Source organism: Lytechinus variegatus, chromosome 13 (genome assembly GCF_018143015.1).
Source record: "Lytechinus variegatus isolate NC3 chromosome 13, Lvar_3.0, whole genome shotgun sequence".
NCBI classification, from domain to species: Eukaryota; Metazoa; Echinodermata; class Echinoidea; order Temnopleuroida; family Toxopneustidae; genus Lytechinus; species Lytechinus variegatus.
In genome coordinates, this window is record NC_054752.1 from 26,935,562 (window position 1) to 26,955,198 (window position 19,637).

General features: G+C 36.4%; 2 protein-coding genes across 2 annotated transcripts in view; both read left to right on the plus strand.

Annotated features, from left to right (window-relative positions):
* Positions 1–9,337: 9,337 nt before the first annotated feature.
* Positions 9,338–19,637, plus strand: part of LOC121425907 (zinc finger protein 271-like) — a 77,254-nt gene continuing 66,954 nt past the window's right edge. The window contains exon 1 of the mRNA XM_041622014.1: positions 9,338–9,495. The gene's annotated coding sequence lies outside the window, so the exon portion shown is untranslated. The remainder of the gene's footprint in view (positions 9,496–19,637) is intronic.
* LOC121425991 (toll-like receptor 4) lies at positions 17,629–19,065 on the plus strand. Its single transcript, XM_041622119.1, has one exon. The coding sequence runs from the start codon at positions 17,629–17,631 to the stop codon at positions 19,063–19,065; it is 1,437 nt and encodes a 478-aa protein (XP_041478053.1).

Consider the following 19,637-nt stretch of genomic DNA (forward strand, 5'->3'; position numbering starts at 1 on the left):
GCCTCGTCGATCTGGCGCTGCACAGTGGCCGCCGGGCCCACGATCAATTGGGCAGAGCAAATTTTCGGAGTATTTCATTTCATGTCTATTTCGAACAATAAATTATGGATTTATCATTTTTTGGATTGGATTATTGGAAGTGCAAATCGCAATCATTCAATAATTATGTAGAATATATATATATGCTTTTATTTGGGAATCATGTTTACAAGTACACCCCAACAAAGAATTATTTGAATAAAAGAGAAAAATCCAACAAGCATAACACTGAAAATTTCATCAAAATCGAGATTTGGTGGTCCTTTTCAGGACCAACACTTGCCCAAGAAAGATACATGGTGTACTGTGAAACGTACTACACTATTCATCAAAATCAGGTGTAAATTAAGAACGTTATGAAACTTTTTTAAGTTTCGCTTAATTTCACAAAATATGCACATCCCGTTCGGATGCAAATGAGGGAACTGACAACATTTCTTTTGTATTTAATTATATGAAATATTCCTAATTTCTCATTGTCCTGTGAAACAAAGGTTTATTTGTCCCTGAACATTTGATTTTATATAGTTTAACGTTTTATGGTTCTGTCAAGTTGGTTCTGTCAAATCTATTTTAAAAAAATGAATTCAAACAAAGAAAAGAAAAAATGAGGGACTTCATCGATTCTCACATTTACATGTGACTAGTCTACAAATGTAGACCCACATCTGCAGTGTGTACCACAGCTGATTCAAGGAGTCTGCATAGCGGACTAGGTCTACTGAGGCTGCAGATGGCTCGCTTCGCTCGCCCTTTCAGGCGATCCCATCTCACGAGCCATTCAGAGGCTGCATAGCAGACTAACATGTGACTAAATTGTGCATATAAATATTTTGTGAAAAAATAAGTTTGAAAATGTCATAACTTTCATTTTACATCCGATTTCGATGAAATTTTCGGCATTATGCTTGCCTAATTTTTCTCTATTGATTCAAATTAACATTTTTCTGAGGTGGACTTGACCTTGACCTCTGCTGGCTCCTGTACGTACTCTAAAGGTTGTGTTAAAAATGCATGAATCGTTGTATGGAGTCACCAGTATATGAGGTTGATTTGACATAATTGATAATACATGTAGATGTTGGTTATAAAGGTGTATTTATATACAAGTACTGATAGAGATGATAACCATGATGTAACAACAAATGATGACATTGTTTGTACCTTGATCATCACAAATTACTGCCAAACTACCTATGGAACATCATGCAAACTTTTTAGGAACATGAAATTGTGCTATATTTTTTTACTCTTTGACTAATCAATAAATGAAGCCATAATCCTGTCATATTGACTAAGTAGACTTGTTAATTTACTTGTCGTTGTTCGGTGAATAAATGACGGCATAATGACGTCATGATCTGGTCATATATAAAAACTCCTCAAAAAAAGTTTGGAAATCTGACTTTGAATAATCCCTCCGCTGTTTTAGTAAGTATCAATGTGTTATTAATATAAATGAATAGAACATTTAATTTTCTTTAAAATGATACCCTACGTAATATAATTCTGGTTCACATGAAGGTGCAGTGCCTTGAAATGTGGGGCAAGGTCAAAATTCAAAAGTTGCAAAATGACACAATATTGAAAGTCACTGTTCTTATTTCGTGGTGATGAGTGTGTTTCTCAGCGGTTTCTTTTGTTTTCATGCACCTTAACATCAACATTAACATGGAATAAACACACCTCTGCACAAAGTTAACACATAACAAACAAACTTGCATGGGTATTTCTAACCACGACTCAGGACCATTACTACTTTACAGAAGCAGGTGCTTGATTTGAATGGATCTTCATCTCTATTGACACAGACAAAAGAATCGTGTTCTGTATTGACCCTTTATGATTATTTTATGCTCGTTTTGCAGCTTTTCAATTCAGACCTCATCCAACAATTTTGAATCCTGCTCTTTTCGTGATGGCATGATCATAACAAGAATGGTATCATTTTAAAAAGAATGAAATGATCTTTTGAATGATGTAATATATGCATCGTGTAAAATTAGGAGTTGGGAGCAATTAATGGCAAAACTCAGATTTCCAACCTTTTTTTTTTGCTCGTTTTGCAGCTTTTCAATTCAGACCTTATCCAACTCTTTTGAATCCTGCTCTTTTCGTGATGGCATGATCATAACAAGAATGGTATCACTTGAAAAGAATGAAATGATCTTTTGAATGATGTAATATATGCATTGTGTAAAATTATGAGTTGGGAGCAATTAATGGCCAAACACAGATTTCCAAACTTTTTTTGAGGGGTTTAATTGAAAATTTAGTCTGAATTGTTGATTGGTCGTCGTATTCATGTCATAATCTGGTCATATATGAGTACAAAAACTTGAATGTACTTTAGATGATGTCGTATGACCACTATATTTTAATGACCAGTGTATGACGTCATTAGGACCATGTCTACAATGGGCTTCGAGAAAAAAAATATATATACACTATTTTTAGGGAGGCAAGTGAACCCCTCCGCCAGTTCCGTGCGCCTGTGAAAGGAAATTTTTGAAGTACACAAGGACATATTTTAAAAAGCGGGGCTGGGCGGCTTCTAAAATGAATTTTTGTCATTCGGAGCTAGTATCTATAGAGAACTGAAAAGGGGTCATCAAAACGGCATGTCCCCATACCACTAATGTGAGTCCCCCCCCCCCCGTCCGTCATTGAGATTTCAACCATTAATTGGGCCACCATAGACAGTCCACCATTCGTCTATGTACCATTGCTCAACCAAAAAGATACCATTGAAACACCATCATATCGATATTCCACCATTGGAATACCATTCATCCGGCATTATCCACCATTAATCATAGAACTCCACAACCAAAACACCATTGAGCAAAATAAACTCCACCATTAAAGTACCATTTCCTTATCAAAACTCCACCATTTAAATACCATTCATGACAGAGACGACACCATCGAAACACCACTAAGCTTCCATTCATATCCTTCATTTATCGTCGGGTTCTTTTTTTAAAGGATACACACAAAGAAAATTCACGAAAGTGATGATTATAGACAAATTATATATGAATGGAAAGGTCTTGTCTTTTTATACACAAATATGTCACTAAAAAGTCTTACAGATGTTGTGGAAATGCAAGAAATGACATTAATATAGACCCTTCTCAGCCCCCCAGCCGCCCCCAGGCAGACATTCACGCGATCGAAAACAGTCGAGAATAATGACGTCACATGATCGACTACACACTATCTCTCTGTGCATATAAATACACTGATACACCTTCCTGGTCTCTATTTTTCTTCGAATTTACCGTTTTCTTCATGTGTTGTGATATCCGATTTCGACATCTTCAGACTATAAGAGAACCAGAACTGTGTTACTTTGTCCATTTTTATTGAATTATGAACTGGAAAGACCGATTTTGTCCACTCGACAGTCTTTGTTGTGTTGCTCTGATTCCAAGCTGTACGGTCCCATTCACTTGCTGCCGATGCAGGTTACGCTGTTTGATCCAGTCAAAAGTCAAGGTAAGCATGTTTGGAAACTGTAGTCTGTACTTGTTCTGACGATGCATTCAGGTCAGATGACAGATACAGATCTGATATAATTTTAGAATCATGCATTTTGGCATGACTACTATTAAAATTAAAAAGTCTTTATTTTAGAAATAATGTTTTTGCACAATTCCTCCAGCAGATTTTTCTTCACAAAGACTTCAGTCAGATTTCTAAATAAACTGGTCAGGACTCAGGCGATTAAATTATTTAGGAGCACTGGCATGGACCATGGCTGAAAATATGCTGTTTCAGAGGAATGTTTGGCATTATCGTAGTTTTTGTCACCAGTCCATTCACTGCCGTTTATTTCGTCAACGGCGGTGATCCACTCCCATTGACTTTGTACACAACGAGCGCACAAACACCAAATTTCACGATAAGGCCGAATGTTTTCACGATAAGGCCAAATGTTTAAGTTTTTATTATACACAGGTCTAGTACCCAATGCGTTTATGCTCAGGAGGGCCCTGTATCGTATACATCCAGATACACAGAATTATATCACCATAATGCCGATGTCATGAAGCAAGACAAATTTTCAGCAGTGGTTACCCTGATCATGCTGATTCCTGGCCAAAACTAGAGTCTGGTGTTTCTTTCTGATTAGAGTGCTTCTACATATGAATGCGTAGTGCCTTCAACATAAAACAATGAAGATAAATGCACTCTTTGTAATGACACAGAGTACCGTACCTCAAGTGATTCACTACCGCTAAGTGGTAAGTAGAGTGGGGCCTACACAAACATCACTTGAGCGTTGAGGTAGAGCACCAGTGTTCTGAGTGGAATTTTTCAGGTGTCTAAACCTACTATTATTTGTTGTTGACCGGGAATTACATGCCACCGCACGTCGTCAATCATCAAGATAATGAAATTCATACTTTGATTTGATTATTTAAATTATTTCTTTATTTTTTCTCTCTTCTACACACAGATCTGCACACTTGCTGACTCTGGTGACTTCTGGTCTCTGCTCGCTACTTCAATCTGGGAGATTCCATCATGTCTTCTTACTGATTTGGATATAGCCATTTTTTTTTTCACTCTTTCCAGGAGCTACGATGCAAGTTTTGGACTGATAATGATGCAACAGAAAATTTATCTTTATCGATCTTGGAAACGATTTTGAGCACAGTTTTGGAGAGAACTAAAAAAATTGACTTGGACAGGAATACAGCTTGTCGAAAATAAGAACACACAACTTAAAACGAAAAAAACAATTTTAATGTTATTAGGGCATTTTGCAAGAAATTTTCTAATCAATCACACGTCCCAAATCAAGGGTAAGTCCTTTGATTAAAGACAAACATGTACATGTAGTTGAACTGCTATTGCAACTCAACCTTATTACGCTTGAATTTGAATTTAAGACTTACGCTTGATTTGCAATGGAACATAAGTTTCTTGCAGTGCCCCATATTTGTGTTTTGTTATCAGATATCTAACGTGCTGATTTTTCTCGAAAGGTATAATATATTTGTCCTTTTAAACGGTATTTGAATATGGGTACGCCTTTTATTTGTTTTCCACAATATTTATTGCATGTACATGTATGAACAGAAGTGAAATATTTATTGTGAAGCACTGAATGTTGTGTGCTGTTGTGTGATGGTTCATCATTTTGTTTTGTTCTAAGACTGTAAGCCTGGTGGGTGTGAGGAAGTGGCCTGGATGAAAGAAAAGTGAACATGTGCCCAATTACAGATTTGCATATTTTAAGACAATTTTGTTTCTGGATAAATATTGCTATGCATTCCCTACATTAAGAGTAAAGGAGAAGTCCACACAATCAAAAATTCATTTGAATTTAAAGAAAAATAAGATATTGCAGGAAATTTCATAAAAACTTTGATTCAAATTAATATAATTACTACTCTAACATTGAGAAATTTTGCCTAATTTATAAAACGATGATATGCTCATCTGTGTCGATGTGCAAATTACACTAACCGTTATGTCACACGCACTAAGTTCTTTTGTATTTTGTTGTTTGATATATTTACATGACATGTAGATTTGATATTTAATTTTCTATTTATTTTCTGAAAAATTTTCAGAGGGATTTTAATTCCTCCAAATAACATTTAGAGTTACAGTTCCGTAAATGTAACCTATTGTGTTCGGATGAAGAAATTCCTATACTCAAATCTGCAAAGAATTAAAAAACAAAATGCCACAAAAAAATTAGAAACGAATGTGATGTGACAACACTGATTTGCATATCATTGTTTTGTGACTGTTTTGAGTAAAAACAGCAAGGGAAATTACTCTATTCAAATAATTTTTAGTTGATGTGGACTTGACTTTTAACTCATCCTGTACCCCTCCCATCCCAAATAAGAGTAGAATCTAATCAAGAACTTGAAAATCAAAAGCAGCAATTAAATAAGATTTGATAAATACAGGTCTGAATGGGATTTCACAAGAAAAAAAAGCTGGGTAGGGACGAGAAGGAATAAAAAAAAAATAACCAAGGTAATCCGAGTTTTGAACCAGGGTCCTCGCACACGACAAAACGATGGCCAACACGTTTGGCCACAGACCACTCCCTACATTGTGGTGTGCTTTTAAGATATATCAAACAAAGTCCGCTCGCCGCTGTGGGCTAATCATGTTTCGGCAATTCAACTGCAATTTCAATCATTTCGCGATGGATATTGCCATGTTATTTTGTGGTTCCTGACTTTGTTACGTAATGAAATTTCATATTTTTTTTTCAGTCGTGACGAAGAATGTCTATGCTTTATATTGATTATAATATCAATTTGTCGCAAGTGTGATTTCTAAGTGAAAATATGCTTTGTTTATTCAAATATATTTCTTGAAAAAAAATCATTTTTTCTAAGCTAAATATCGGTTACCAAAATACGTTAAATGTGCGCTTTATTTCACTGTTCAGTAAATTCAAACTTTTATCTATATAACAAGACCAATCTTGTGAGGAATAAACAATTCTAAGAGCAAAAAAATGCTGATTGGAAAGATCGTCTTCAATGGGCTGCTGTCAGCTCAGCTGCTCACGCTCATTGTGTGACGTCACTCAGCTGGAGCTCGCAAGAGGACCGATGGAAGGCAGAAATATGGCATGAAAATAAATCATTTTTGAGAGCTGATTTCTGCAAACTCTAATGACTATTTTGAAAAGTGAAGTTATATATCTGATTAGTAATACTTCCCCTTTACAATGATGACCACAAAAAGGCATTATAAAATACTTTGGATTCTTCGAGTGTCTCCTTTAAAGGTTGGTGTTTACCCGACAATTCCCGCAGACTTTACATTTTCATCTGTTTATATACGTCGGAGATTTTAAATCATATAAAAAAAAGTTACCAATCAAATAATTTGATCAATCTAAAGTTTCGAATGTTGCATCATCTTCAAAGATTATTCAAAATCTTTCCTTTCTGCAATCCTTTCCTTTTAATTTGTATCATTGTACTATTTCCACGTTAATAAAATGGCGTTTGAGCGGCTAATATCCATAAAGCACCCTTATTTCCAATATTCATCATCCATTTACTTCATATGCGAGCGCGAAGCGCGAGCTCAACATTTGTCTATATTTTGACGTAAAAATTTGACATTCTATAAGCATTTTTTTTTAACCATGAACTGGATCATTTGTATCCGGAGAGTGGGCGGGAAGCACGAGCTGAAAAAAGTTTGCTAAGTCGAACTGAAGAAATAGATATTAAGAGGACCGCTTGAAACCTGGAATTCGATAGGTTTATTAAATATCATTTTGATGCAACTGAAAATTGTGAGCTTGTAAAAGATTAATTTTGAATTTCTCACACGATAATTAGACATGCGAGGGTTTCACAATTTTTTTTATTGGAAATAAAAATTAAAATCCTTCCGTTTTCAAGTTCCATCTCCCGTTTCCTGTAAACATTCGACTATTATTCCTTCCTCTCTCACATTCCCTCCTCTCCATTCTTCTTTTTTTCTGATTTTCATCTCTCCCTTCCCTTTGTTTTTCCCTTCCCTTTCTGTGGTGCATTCCCTTTAATTTCCTCTATCCGTTTCCTAGATTCAATTCCTTCTTATTTTATATCTCTCTCTCTCTTCTCTTTCTTTCCCGTCTCTTTTCTCTCTATACCTGGCCCTTCCTGAACTCCCCTCTCCCTTTCATTTCTCATGTTTTCCCTCATCCCCCCCCTTTCTTTTCTTCCTCGCCTTTCCTTCTATATTTCTCCCTTTATACACTGCAAAAACTACGGTGTAAATTAATTGATTTAACATGAGCTCGGAAATTATATGTCCACACCAGAGAAGTGTTAAACAACACCGGTTTATTTGGTAGTACACCAGATAGGTGTTTATACAACACAAATTATTTTTGAAACAGCATCGGTTTGATTCCATAATAATATTAATATCCATTTATATAGCACAGTTACTATGTACATACACTCAACTGCGCTTAGATACTCGGAAATGGTGTTGTTTCAAATCTTCTCTGGTTCCGGGCTGGTGTTAAATCAACACCGGGATTTTTTGCAGCGTACCTCCCTCTCACTTTATCTTTGCTTTCTTCTCTCCCTTCTCAAATTTTTGTCTCTAACTCTTTTCCTCGCGTCTTTCATTTATCTCCTTATCCGTCTTCTTCCTTTCACAACTTGGCCCCCCCTTTCTCTCTCACCTCGATCCCTATATCTATTTTTTCCTCTCGTCTTCTCCCCTCCATTTCCCTTCACTGTAAAAAAAAACTTAAACGACGTACGTGAATTCGCAGAGTAAAGTTGTTTGAACATTTTAAACATAAGTGTTTAAAACTTGAACAACCATGCTTAAATTGATGATTGAATATAAGAAACTTTAAACATTTTTTAAAGACTTTAATAATATTAATAGCGCACATAAGCACCTTCTAGGTACTCACGGCGCTCCTATAATACCCGGCTAAGCTAGGCGTTCATAGCGCACACAGCTTTTTGAGGAATTACTTCCTACCGGTACCCATTTACCTCACCTGGGTCAGTGAGTGCAGCACACTGTGGATCAGTTTCTTGCTGAAGGAAATTACGCCATGGCTGGGATTCGAACCCACGACTCTCTGTTTCAAAGTCCGAAGACTAATCCACTGGGCCACAACGCTCCACAAACACTTAAACACTTGTTAAATTTTTTTAAACAACTACAGTGCGATTCACGTAGTAAACAACATGTTTAAACTATAGAGATAATTATATACTTGATAATTTACATCTCTATGGTTTAAACGCAGTTATTTTATATCGGGGGCGTGACATTTGCTTTCCTCCCCGCCTTTCTTCATTTTTTTCTGGAGACCAAGCATTTTGAGTGATAATATGTACATCGAAAGAAGGGGATCCAGGATTTAAAAACTGAAAGGGGCCCGCGGCCCGCCGGGCACATATTTCCGAGGAAAACTTTGACAAGCCCCCCAAAAAGCCAGTCATCACATTTAAAGGGAGGGGGCGGGGACACATCCGTTACACTGGCATTTTTACATTACAAATTTTAATTTTGCTTCACAAGGGGGGGGGGGGTGGGGCATGGGCCGGCTGCATGTGCTCTCCTCCCTGGATCCGCCACTGATTGAATCGATGTATAATAAGCGCTATGCCAGCCAACCCTTTGGGATATTGTAAAACAAAACAAACACAATAGATGGATAAATGAAAGAAGTTCATTAATGAATGGATGGATGAATAATGAAAAAACTGAATGAGTAAATAGATAAACAAAGCTTAAGGGAAAGAAACCAGCAAATATAAAATAATAAAATTTCATAATTGCGTTTAAGATACCATAGCAACATTCACGCCAACAAAATGCAACATGTGCGACGAAAAGAAGGTGTTTGAGAGGAATGTCATTAACATGCTGCTTGACATGCTTGACCTTGGCCTTGCCCTTGGTTTCAAATAGTAGGATTCCGGAAAGTTGATCGCGGTAAGGAAACGGTGAAGTTTGAAATGTGACTTTTTTTTTTAAAACGCAATAATAAAACGGCAAATAAATCTGTTTCGTACGAGTACGAGGCATATCGGTACATGTATCTATCTGTATTGCCCCACATACCAATTTTTGTTTTGTGTCAGCTCAGTTGAGTAGTTTTGATTTGTGGGCGGGGCTGGCCGGCCTGGGCCACTCATAGATAGACAGCTGGCAGCTATATCTGTTTCGAGGAGTTTTTTTTTAATTTTTAAATTTCTCCTCGTACATAGACGGCTCGCTATCGTGCAGCCACCATTAGGCAGTAGAGGCGCACAGCCAATATGGGAGACTCTCCAATAAGATATATAAAGGGAGATAATCTCCCATATTTATTATTGGAGGCTTGCTTTGCAAAAGAACAAAAGAAACAACACCAACAAAAGCATGATTTTTCCACCCAAACTTTTGTCCCAATGAGGTCAGAGGCCCATTTGTTTTGTGTGTGGATGACAACAAAAATCCTTATAAAAACAAAAGTAGACGGTGAATTTTTAAAGTAGACGGTGAAAAGGGGTAATTTTTCATGAGGAATCTGCTTATCACATATTTGCCACCAAGGTAATCCTTTTGAAGCAAATGTAAAAAAAGAAAATTGGTCTCCTAAACTGGAGACTGTCTCTGAAATTGGATACCCAAATTCTTCACAAAAGTGTCTGATATTGGAGATAATCTCTCTCATGGGAGACAGTCTCCAATATTGGCCGTGCGCCTCTACTGTTAGGGGACTTACAACAATGCAAAATCCCCCCGTCGCGTCGGGGCTCGTCAAACTTCAATTTTTTACTTTAATGAATCAAATTTCTGAAAATTAATGCAATTGAAATGGAAATTAATATCACTCTAGGAGACACCCCAATACTTACCTGTGTTAATAAACTGGGACTCCACCCAAGCGCATTTGGCATTTATATCAGTAGAAATTGTTAAAATACAGATCATATAATATATGTTCTAACTTCTATTAACAGATTAAATATATTGATAATGTTTAATTGGTTGTCCCAGAGATGCCAAGTTCAAAGACCAGCTACAGTGTATGCGTGAGATTTTCTGTGAATCTGAGTGAGATCACTACCACAGACATTGTGTACAATGTATATGGGGATAGGCTGTGATAGTTGCGTGAGACAGAGATTTGAGGGGATGAACAGGAGTACAAAATGCTTGAGTCTCACGCATAATGCATGAGACTTGGTAGCTCTGTACTCCCCGGTTCTTTTGTTGAATTTTTTAGACGATTTCTCACAATTCTTAGTAAATATTTGCGACAAATTTCACCGTAAACAGCTACATATGCAACCTTATTTATGAATGGAGCGCCCCTTACGAAAGTTGTAATGCCGCTGACAAATCGTTAGGCATTTTGGCCGGTGTTCAAGGCATTCGTCCGTTCTATTTTTTTATAGGTATGAGATCGAGATCACAGCGAGTATTTACACTCTTCCATAATGATTCCGAAAGGGAGGCGCAACACATCCCCCCACATGGGCTCGAATGCCAGGGGGACACGTCCCCCTTACCAAAAATAGTAGGGGGCACATTATCAAATGTCCCCCGACTATTTTTGATAAATATATATATGTATGTATATATATTCTTGTTATTAAAGTGTTTACTTGTAATCCTCAGATTGTTAAGTATATGCTTATTTAAGGCTCCCATAATATATATATATATATATATATATATATATATATATATATATGATACATATTGATGAACATCAAAATGCCTAAACAGTTCTATTCATGAGCATAAATATTTAATGTTTCATTTGTGAACTGATGAGCTTAATTTCTTATCATGTGTTTGCATACTTTGACTTAAGATTGGAAAAATCATGTAACTTGTGAACACTTTACTAACATGAATATCAGTATATGGGACTAGAGTGAAATTTCATGGTATCTTTGGAAGAGTTTTAAAAGGTGAAGAAATAAAATATCATCATTGATTTTAACATATTTTGTCAATATCATACAAATAATTAACATACATGAAAATCAAGTTAAATAATTATTTGTCCGGGGGTCAAATTCAAGGTCAAAGTAAAGGTCACGGGTCACGACCTTATAAATCGCTCCAATACATCATTTGATGCGTGGTTTGGATTCCTCTCTAAATTTCCTTTTGATTGGTACCAGTTTCGTGAAAATTGGTCAACACGTTACGACGCAATGCCCATTGAAAGTTGAAGGTCACGCCCATTTTTGTCAAAACAAGGAGAAAAGGGTGGGCCGTAGCGCGAGAACCGACGGACTGATTTGACAATTTTTTTTGTTTTGTGTGTGGGCCATGGTGAATTTTATGTGTACCAATTTACAACGAATTCCGAGAGGGTCCGGTGCAAAATTGCACTTTCATTGGGTGAATTGGCATGGAATGACCCCTGTGCCACCTTATTATCCTACCATATCTGCTTGTCATCTGAAGTCCACAATAGCTTACTCCTAATATCCCTCTTTTTCCTTCACAAAATCCATACCTCCCGTTCTAAGTCTCTTGAAATTTCCTAACATCGGATCTATGATTACATACATTTACATTCCATCTGGAACACAGGAATCTCCAAAGAAGTGGAGGGATCAGCAAAGAGAGAGAGAGAGGTAAGTTCAAAGGTCATTTTCAGGTCAACGTTAAAGTTTACATGCAAGACTCTCTTATGACACCTAACTCCGCAACCGTATGTCGCTTTTCAACCAAACTTGGATGGTAGATGGACTTTGGGGACCTGCATGTTATGCTGCAATTGGAGGTCACATGGTAAGGTCAAAGGTCATTTTCAGGTCAACGTTAAAGTTAACATGCAAGACTCTCCTATGACACCTAACTCCGCAACCGTAAGTCGCTTTTCAACCAAACTTGGATGGTAGATGGACTTGGGGGACCTGCATGTTTGGCTGCAGTTGAAGGTCACATGGTAAGGTCAAAGGTCATTTTCAGGTCAACGTTAAAGTTTACATGCAAGACTCACTTATGACACCTAACTCCGCAACCGTAAGGTGCTTTTCAACCAAACTTGGATGGTAGATGGACTTGGGGACCTGCATGTTATGCTGCAGTCGGAGGTCACATAAGGTCAAAGTTTACGTGCAAGGCTCTTAAGGCAAGTGTTATTCCATCCCCGTCATATTACAATGAAGTTTTGATACAATTCTGTTGTATGCCTTCGCGAATCACGATATTTCTGGTTATTTTTACACGTGGGCGAGACACAAAATTGCTTTTGCCTTGTTTTTACAACACAATGACCTTGAAAAGATGGCTGAAATTCACCCAAAATCTTTAATCCGCCAATATCCTATCGTTAAAGGTTGTTTACACCGACATTCACTTATGTGTCATTTTAACACAAGTGATGATTTTAAGCTGATAATTGCAAATCATGTTCCTTTCAGGTTGTATTTTAATATCCAAATAATACATAAAGTCACATCTTTATCTTTTGACCTTGACATTGATCTAAAAATAGCTGATAATGCTTAAAATTAGCATATTCACAACACCCGTGAGTTTTACAACACATTTCAGAATTGATTTTCTCAAAGACTTAAAGCCTGATCATGTTGATATTTGCAGTATTGGTAGTCCGTAATGAGTACTTGGATGATCTAGTATTCATTCGTTTTTTTTACAACACAATGATCTTGGAAACGATGGCTGAAATTCACCCAAAATCTTTAATCTGCCAATATCCTATCGTTAAATGTTGTTTACACGGACTTTCACTAATGTGCCATTTTAACACAAATGATGATTTTAAGCTGATAATTGCAAATCACGTTCCTTTCAGGTTGTATTTTAATATCCAAATAATACATAAAGTCACATCTTTATCTTTTCACCTTGAAATTGATCTAAATGTAGCTGAAAATACTTTTTTAAGGAATTTTCAGCTATTTATAGATTGTCAGCTACTTAACTTTTTTAGCTGTTTTAATGCAAGTACTGTGTTGTTTGTTTTGGTATCAATCATGAATATGTGTATTCTTAAAGTTTAACTAGCATTATACTAGACTAAAAGGGGAAGTTCACCTTGACAAAAGGTTTATAATAAAATTAGCGGAAAAAATGATTTAAAATATTGACGAAGGTTTTAAGGGAAATCCATCAAAGAATAAAAAAGTTATTATAATTTGTATTATTTGATTTGTGACAGCATTTGCAAGCAGCTTTCCTACCTACCGATATTGTATAATAAAAAAAACCAATGAAATGTCATTTTCTCAAAAATGAAAAACCTTCAGTATATCTTTTAACAAAAATCATTTCACTTGTGCCCCTAAAGAGAAAATATAAAAAAAAATCAGTAATCATGAACCATTGAAAAGTGAGATTTATGCATTTTGGGACAGCTGCTCATTTATGATGTCTCATATAAAAAACTTGAAATTCTGATAACTTTCTTGATTAATATTCAAGGGATTTTCTCAAACTTTCACCAGTATTTTAAAATTATTTTTTCTGCTATTTTTATAACAAACTTTTCGCGCCAGGGTGAACTTCCCCTTTTAATCATTTTCTGTTGCAGCAATGTTTTAATGAATTACTAGTAATAACATGTATCTATACACTTGATATTGATGCAATTACTTATTTGACAAGCGCCATCTGTTGGTGAGATCAAGCAAAAAAGGATCATGTATTTGCACTTGCAGTTACGTTTTTCTTTGGCACTAATACTGACTTGAAAATATATTCATGCATTTAAGGTGGCTTTATAACACTCAGGCAGATTATGAGATGCTAAATTATCAATAGATTGAGCTGATCTCAGTGGTCACCTAGTTGAGATGATAATGATAATAATAATAATGATAAATAAACAATGACAATAAACTAATAATAATTGTGATAAAAAGATAATTATAATAATAACAACAACACCAAACACGAATCATGGTATTATAAAAAACAGTGATATATATATTCTATTGCACTGCAAGTGCTCATATAGTTGCTGTGATACGAGATGAATCATTTTGATATTTATGAGAAGCGCTTGTCCATATGTTGTTTTACTTGCCATGGGCATGTGCGCAAGCAAAGTTCTGCGTCATGCCCTGATTATGTACTTTACTGAAGGTGAATTCCCAGTATACATAAGACCCCATTCTCACTACCATCCTAAAACTAGTTTAACATGTAATGAGAGTGGTCTTGGAAGGTATCTTCCAAACTAGTTCGGAAAACCACCTCATGATGAAGCTTTCAAGATCGCTTTGGCTCGTTAAACTGTTTTTAGCATAAGTTAGGACACATCCGTTCTTCGGGAAGCGATCTTCGGACATTTTGAGCACGCCACTCCAAACACTGAGTAGAATGTCTAAGCTGCGGTGTCGAATTTCCTGCATAACATGTCACCCCATTGAGAGCGTTCCTATAGCAACATGACCATGTTATATATAAGAATAATTGTAAAAGAATTTTAAAAGCAATTACATTCATCTATTAGTTATTTCCCTTTAAGGATAGCCAAGAATTGTAAAGAACATTCCAGAATGTCTTTTTATTATGCAGGCCTTGCCTATTTAAAGGCCAAGGAGTTTTATTGTTATTTGTGAATAGAGATTATGAACAATAGGCTTAGCTATTTTATTGACACTGTTGATTTTAATGAGGTCATTCAAGAATGTTTTAGAAATGAAGAAGGCTCCTGAAAGAGGAAGAATGTTCTTTTGGAAGACAATGCTAAGAACCTTCCATAATGGTGAATACTATATAGAAGCCTCTGGAGTGGTGACTGAATTTTAGAATGGTCTAGACAGTTGTAATTGGGTGTATATAAAGCTGCAGTTTCTACAAGGACATTATCACATCATATGAGATCACTTCACCAGATCAGATCAGAGCTAAGAGTTTCACTCCAGACTTTATTTCTAACTGGAATATTTATCTTCTGTGGAATTATTTGCACACCATCAATGAACTGTTTGCAGTTATTTTGAGAGAGGAATTTTCGGTTCTCATCGAGATCATCAACATCATCAACTTGTTCAATGAACACGCTTCAACCCATGGATTGCTGAAATTGACAGTTAATCGTCGTCAACATCGTCTTCACGGACATTTCAACTCGTTACAGTGACTCTTATTATTCATCGTCCTTCAACATCAGTTTCATCATCGCCATCATTAATAAGGAATCTTCCCAGCCTACCTGGAATATATATTGGACTACCATAACAGTGAACTATAACCCTGGATTGTACATCAGACACTTCAAGAGATTAATGTAAGATTATTTGGTTTTATTTTGTTTAAGTACATGATTTATTTCCTGTAATAAAAAAAAGGAAATTTAAATAAAATCTTGTTATTTGTTGCAATATCAACCACTTTATGTGAAGTGAAAACTGAAAGCTCGTGATTAAACAAGATAATTTCTTGGTACTCTTGCATCAGGATGTGTGAATAAAGATCCTACTTGATTTAGTACTTTTGTAGGTTATATCATTGACATAATGGCTATAAGTTAATCTTTACTGCAATAAAACAATCAAATAATCATAGTCATTGCTATTGTTAATTCTGAAACTGAAACGGACCTGAATGATGGTTAATGATCAATCTTTTGTAACTCCGTCAGGCAATTTTCATTAGGTGGGGCTTAACACAACGAAAGGTAGTTTTTGCTGAAGCCTCTTAATCATGTACATTTGTCATATGTCAAGAATAATGAGATTATGAGATTATTCCTCTTTATAGTTGAGAGCCGCATTTGAAAAAAAGAAAACTTTTGCTGAACTGATGCCACTTCACTGAACACTTTCATGAATTTCGTTAACATTGAAGATGGATATTTGTACCTTATGTTTGTTTGCTTGCCTTATTCTGTGGAATAATTGTGTCGGTGTTAATGCCATAGGAACACCCAAGTGTGCTTCCATTACAAAGACTGTAGCAACATGCTCTCATCTGAACCTCACCTCTGTACCTCGGTCCCTACCAAACACCTTAGAAGTACTGGACCTGTCATATAACAACCTCACAATTCTTCACAATGAGTCCTTGGAAGGGTACAACCTCCTTCGATTTCTGAATATCTCTCACAATTTCATCCATGTCGTCGACAGTGGCACTTTTACAAATCTCAACAGACTTGAGAAGATCATTTTGAACAACAATGCTCTAAGTAATATCTCTGAAAATCTGTTTGTTAACAGTCCAGGCATTTCAACTTTGATATTTTCTCACAACAATTTTTGGAAAATTCCACATCTGAATGGACTTTGTGAGGATAAATCTTGGACAGGGAGCACAGGATTGTCCCAGTTAAGAAATGTAACCTTGATTGACTTCTCGCACAACAGATTGACATCAGTAGAAGAAACAGACTTTGAATCTTTCAGTAACTGCTCCATTTATCAATTCAACTTGGGGGACAACGAGTTGACACATTTCCCAAAGAGGGTGTTTTCACGTTTCTCTTGGATCGAAAAACTCGACGCAAATCATATAAACCTCAGAAAATTTCAGGTTTCTTCCTTCTTGGGAATTAAGAATACAAGATTATCAGTCCAAAGATCACAGATTGTTTCTATCATTCCTTTGAATGATTCTACTTATGTTTCAAGTGAACAGTTCCCCAAAACTAAAATATTAAATTTGAGGTATAACAACATTGCAAAGGTCCCTGATTTTGCCTTCTTGGGATTCAAGTACCTGGAGTTCCTTGCTCTTAGTACAAACAGAATATATGATATGTCAAACAAGTCTTTCTGTGGAATGAGAATGCTGGAAGTATTGCATTTGTCTCAAAACAATATCAAAGGTCTTCTGCGTGGGGCTTTCACTTGTCTTGGAAATTTGAAATATATCGGCTTGTCAAGAAATAGCTTGTACACCCTAGATCCTGCATGGTTTGCAGGTTGCACATCACTCAGAAATCTGGATCTATTCAGAAGCAACATTAATGAAATAGAACATGGTTCCTGGAACACCACACATTTGCAGATACTTAACTTGTCATTTAATAATCTTAATTCTATTGTGAGACTCATGTTAACAGGCCTGTCTCGCTTGAAGATTTTGAGACTGGAAGGGAATAAACAACTTAACAACATTACCAATGACGCTTTTAGAGAGATGACAGCTCTCACTACTCTTACAATGGAGGATATTAGTGGGTTTTTTCTGGATGATACTCTTGCAGAGATGAGGAACCTTGTCTTCTTGGACTGTTCTTACATTTCTTCCCATGGGGTAAAGTTTGCTACCATGCATCAGTTTACACACACCCCTGCATTGAAAATTTTAAATGTGTCTCACTCAAATATTGAATCTCATGATTTGGTGAACAAGGAATCTAAAGAATCGTTATTTGATGGGTTGATATCACTCCACACACTCAGATTGAGCGGGAATAACTTCTGGGTGACTTTGCCCAACGTGTCCTGGATGTTTTCTCCTCTACAGCAGATGAAGTTACTTGACCTAACTTCTTGTTCATTGGCTACAATCACATCACTGGTTTTCAAGAATTTGACTGGACTGGAAGAGCTCAGGCTAAATACCAATAAGATTGTGAATATTTCTAAACATGCATTCCAGAATTTGCACAATCTGCATGATCTGCTTCTCCAATACAACAGGATAACGTCAATAGATAAGGACTTGTTCAAAGGCACAAGAAATCTAAAACAACTCTACCTACAGAACAATCAGATATTTACAATCACAGCCGATATGACTATGCCACCCTTTTTGATCAGTCTAGTAATTTCAGGAAATCCATTCACCTGTAACTGTCAGCTGTCTTGGTTTATGACTTGGCTTCGTACCACCAATGTGTCTTTGGGATATGAGGACGAAATTCTCTGTTCTAGTAATTCATTCAGTGGGCTTCATGACAAGCCAGTTTGGTCATTTCATCCAGAAGAATACTGCGACATCAACACCATCCTAGTTTCTGGTGTCAGCATTGCCCTTGTTGTAGTCGCCTTTGTTTGTCTTGTGGTCTATTACAAGCGCTGGTGGTTCAACCACAAGATGTTTCTTCTAAAACTAGCCGTCATTGGCTATGATGAAATCACAGACGATGCTGATCCAGAGGACTATGAATACCAGCTTAACATCATGTTCCATGATGATCATACCCCGTGGGTTAATGAAATCTTGAGACCTGCACTAGAAGAAAGGATGCCTCATCTGCAGAAAGTAGCCTTTGGAGATGAAGCCCTTCATCCAGGGATGTACTATCTCAATGCCTTATATCATAATCTTGATAACAGCTTCAAGACAGCATTGTTGATTAGTAACGAGTCAGTAGATGATGCTTGGTTCATAACCAAGCTGCGAATGGCTGTTGAGCATGTGAACGACACCAAGTTAGACAAGATTGTCTTGATTTTCCTAGAGGACATCCAGGAAGCAAATTTACCATATCTTGTAAGACTCTTGCTAAGTAGGAACAAACCTTATTTGTTAGTCACAGAAGATGAAGATGGTCAAGAGTTGTTTTGGGCTCAGTTTAAAAAAGAAATGAGGGCAAACAAGGTTATCAACAGTGTTATTCCAATTTAAACATTCAAGATTTCAATGATTGCTGTTGGTATTGGGTTCCTGAAAAGCTTGTGCTTGTTTCCAATTTGTTTTTATGTTTATTCCACATTTAGAATTTAATTGAATTTATTTCATTTCATATCTTCACTTTTTATATGCCCGTCCTAGACAGGACGTTTTATGGTATCATGCTCGGTGTCCGTCCGTCCGCCCGCTAACTTTCCTTGTAAACGCAATAACTTCAGTTTAAGTTCAGTAAGGCTCAAATAATTTGATGTTTGATACTAGCATGGATCTCAGGAAGCCTACTGATTTTGAAGTCGACAGGTCAAAGGTCAAGGTCTCAGTGCTGTGTTTTCATCTTACTCTTCAGAAGTCATGTAAATGTGATAACTTTAGTTTAACTTATCCTAGGCTCATTCAATTCGGTGTGTATGATACTAGCATAGATCCCAGGAAGCCTCTTGAATTTGAGGTAAAAGGTCAAGGTCACAGTGATATGTTTTCATCTTATCCTTCTAAAGTCCTTGTAAATGCGATAAATTCAGTTTAACTTAACCTAGGCCCATATAATTTGGTGTGTACATACATGA